General features: G+C 48.8%; 1 protein-coding gene across 1 annotated transcript in view; it reads left to right on the top strand.

Moving 5' to 3' along the window:
• The first annotated feature begins 570 nt into the window (after window positions 1–570).
• The window catches only part of HOXC10 (homeobox C10), a 3954-nt gene continuing 1537 nt past the window's right edge, over window positions 571–2987 (top strand). Inside the window, exon 1 of the mRNA XM_087771515.1 lies at window positions 571–1354. Coding sequence (XP_087627641.1) covers window positions 571–1354 — 784 coding nt within the window. The remainder of the gene's footprint in view (window positions 1355–2987) is intronic.

The following is a 2987-nucleotide window of genomic DNA, read 5'->3' as shown; positions in this document are numbered from 1 at the left end:
GGGTCGCTGGTTGGGAGGCAACAATTAAAAATCTCAATCGGTTTTGGGGCGCAAAAAGAGAATTCCGAGAAGGCACGGAAAGAGAGGGAAAAAAGGGAGGGGGGGGGAGATTTTTTAATTTAGATTTTACCCGCTGCCCCCCTCTAAATTAAAAAAAAAAAAAGGATTATTTTAAAATTTTTTAATTTTTTTTTTTTAATTATTATGCCCCCCCCCCCCCCCGCTTTGCCCCCGTTCCCCGCGTGGCTCCGTTGGTAAACAAACGGGCGGGCGGGGAGCGGGGCGGCGGGGCTCTGCCTTTGTTCAACGTGAAGGTCCCGGCCCGGTGCTGGCAGATGTCGCTGTTGCTCCACGATGCCGCTCCCGGTCGCGACAACTTGACCCCCGTGACGTCGTCCCCGTCTGAATCATCAAGGCCATTTTCAATCCTCATTGGCCTGGGCATCACGTGGGGGGGTGGAGGGGGGGAGAGCGATGCGTGGATAATTATGGTGCTTGATATTTTTTCCCCCTAAAAAAAAGATGTCAGCCCCTGGCTGGAGTATTCCTCCTTAAAAACCCTCTCTGAAAATGTCATGTCCCAACAATGTGACTTCTAACTCGTTTTTGATGGACTCGTTGGCCGGTACCTGTAGAGGGGAGAATTATTCCTCCAGCCAAGGGATGTACATGCAGCCTGGGAGCGATTTCAGCTGCGGAGTCATGAGGAACTGTGGAATTATCCCGTCTCTTTCCAAAAGGGACGAGGTGAATAGCGCTACCTTGTCTCTCAGCACCTATCCATCTTACCTTTCTCAGCTAGACACTTGGTGTGACCCCAAAAATACGTACAGGATCGAGCAACCTGTTGCAAGACAGCTCCCATCCTGCTCCTTCCCAACCAATGTCAAGGAAGAGAATGTTTGCTGTATGTATAACGCTGATAAAAGAGCAAAAAATGCCACAGAGACAGCCCTCTACCCCAACCAAATGCCTGAGCCTTGCCTAAATGACCATGAAGTCCCCGTTCCTAGCTACTACCGAGCAAGCCAAGGTTACCCCTCCATGGAGAAGACGTCAAACTGCAGCAATCCAAATGAGTTTGAGGCAAGTTTTGAATCCAGGGCGAGCCTGAACCCAAGGAATGAGCATCTGGAACCAGCACCACCACCTCCTCCACCTCCGCCGCCGCCCCCGGTGGCTAAAGTGAGTTTCCCCGAAAACACAAAAACAGATAATACTCAGAACACATCCACGAACGAAATTAAAACAGAAAAAAGCGCCCCAGCACCCAAAATAAGTCCTTCGGAAGCAGAGAAAGACCTGAATAAAAACACTGACACCAGCACTGACAATTCTGACAATGAAGCAAAAGGTAAGGGAATCGTTCATTACCAATCGCTAATTTCAGCAATTAGTAATCGTCCATAGCTAATAAGAGCAAGAGTAATGCGAATATGCAGTAATGTGCTCTCTGCCAACTTCTCCTCCAGAAATTGGCACAATAATGTTCTGTATTGTTGCTGTCTTTCGGAAAAAAATACGCTTCCTAGCAATGTTGTTGGTTGGCGGTTGGTTTTTTTTTTTAATATATATATTGAAGCTGAGAAAAAGGAGCGGAGAGCTGTTTGAGAACTCGTCCTCTCGCTGTTTATATGGAGAAAATGTGCTGTGCATGTGCTTATGCAAAAAAAAAATGTTGGTCCTTGCAATCAACGCCGCAGAATGTAATAAGCTGAGGTGGCTTTGCTCTGAAATCGCAGAGACTTGGGGTTTGGGTGGTTGGGGGGGGCTGGTTTAGGGGGGCTTTGTGTTTTTTAAGGCAGATGAACCCTGATTTTTCCCCCCCCTTCGTGTCGCTTTCTGTGGCCACGCTTTATTTCCGTCTGCTTGAGCGAATTCGTCTTCTTTGGCTTTGCTCGGTGTTAAAGTGGGGTACAAAAATGAAACTGCGTAGGGTCCAATTTGCAGTTGCAGCCACCTCCGGCTGGAGTTGTGCACTGTGCCTCGGGTCTTTGCTGGGAAGCTCGTTGGGAGCCCCAGAGAGGAAAAAAAGGCTTTTTTTTTGTTGTTTTCCTGGCGAAATGGGGTCTTGTTTGGGAAGGCAAAAAATGGTTCTGTGTGTTGAGCAGATGTTTTAAGTTTGGGATTGTCTGAAAAGAGGCTTTCACGGATCACATTTTATTTTCACTGTCGAGGTTGCATATGGCTTGGAAGCGCTGTGCATGGGAATATTCGGGTTTGTTCCTCGCCGGATTTGAGGCTAGGTGGGTGCAGAGGCTGCTCGCAGGTCGATAAGCGGGGATCGGGAGGATTGGATTTCCCTCAAAAGTTGGAGCGCAATTGCCTCGGGAGAAAATCCTGCTCAGAGCTAAGCGAGGGGGGCATGGTTTGCCTGGGGTGTGGGGGTTAAAATCCCCGCCGAGCGGCAGGCTGGAATTAGGGCTCGGGGGTGGCGGGGTGCGCGGCGCTGCGGGGCGGGCGGGGACCCCCACGCACCCACGCCCGGGGCCGTGGCACCGGCCGAGCCGAGCCTCGGGCGCTGCCCCTCCAAAAGCGGCCTTTCGAAAAGCAGAACCCCCAAACACTTCCTTCTTCTTATTCCTTTTCTCTTTGTTTTTTTTTTTTTTCTTCCCCCCCCCCCTTTTTTTTTTTTGCCATGCCGCATCCGAAGGGAAATGATATTATCTGACAGCTGAGTTACAATTACACACACACACACACGAAAAAAAAAAGCAAAGTCAAGGTTATCAAAACCCCTGCAAACTTATCTGCACAAAGCGCCTTCAATGTCCACGCCAAGAGAGGTTTTGGTGGGAGCTAACCCGAAAGGAAGATAATATTGGGTTGGATTTGTAATTGGGGAGGCAATTAAGAAGGAAATAAATAGAGATAAAGGCTTTCTTTCGCTTCAGATGTTAAATTTAAAATGGAAGACGTGCTTGCCCAGATTTTGTCGCGTTTTACAAGGCATTTCGTGGTGTTTGCAGTGCTTTCAAATGGTCAGA

This window comes from Nipponia nippon, unplaced genomic scaffold, assembly GCF_047370975.1.
Source record: "Nipponia nippon isolate SJK-2023a ecotype South Korea unplaced genomic scaffold, ASM4737097v1 scaffold_35, whole genome shotgun sequence".
In the NCBI taxonomy this organism is placed as follows: Eukaryota; Metazoa; Chordata; class Aves; order Pelecaniformes; family Threskiornithidae; genus Nipponia; species Nipponia nippon.
This window is presented reverse-complemented; position numbering and strand designations above follow the sequence as displayed.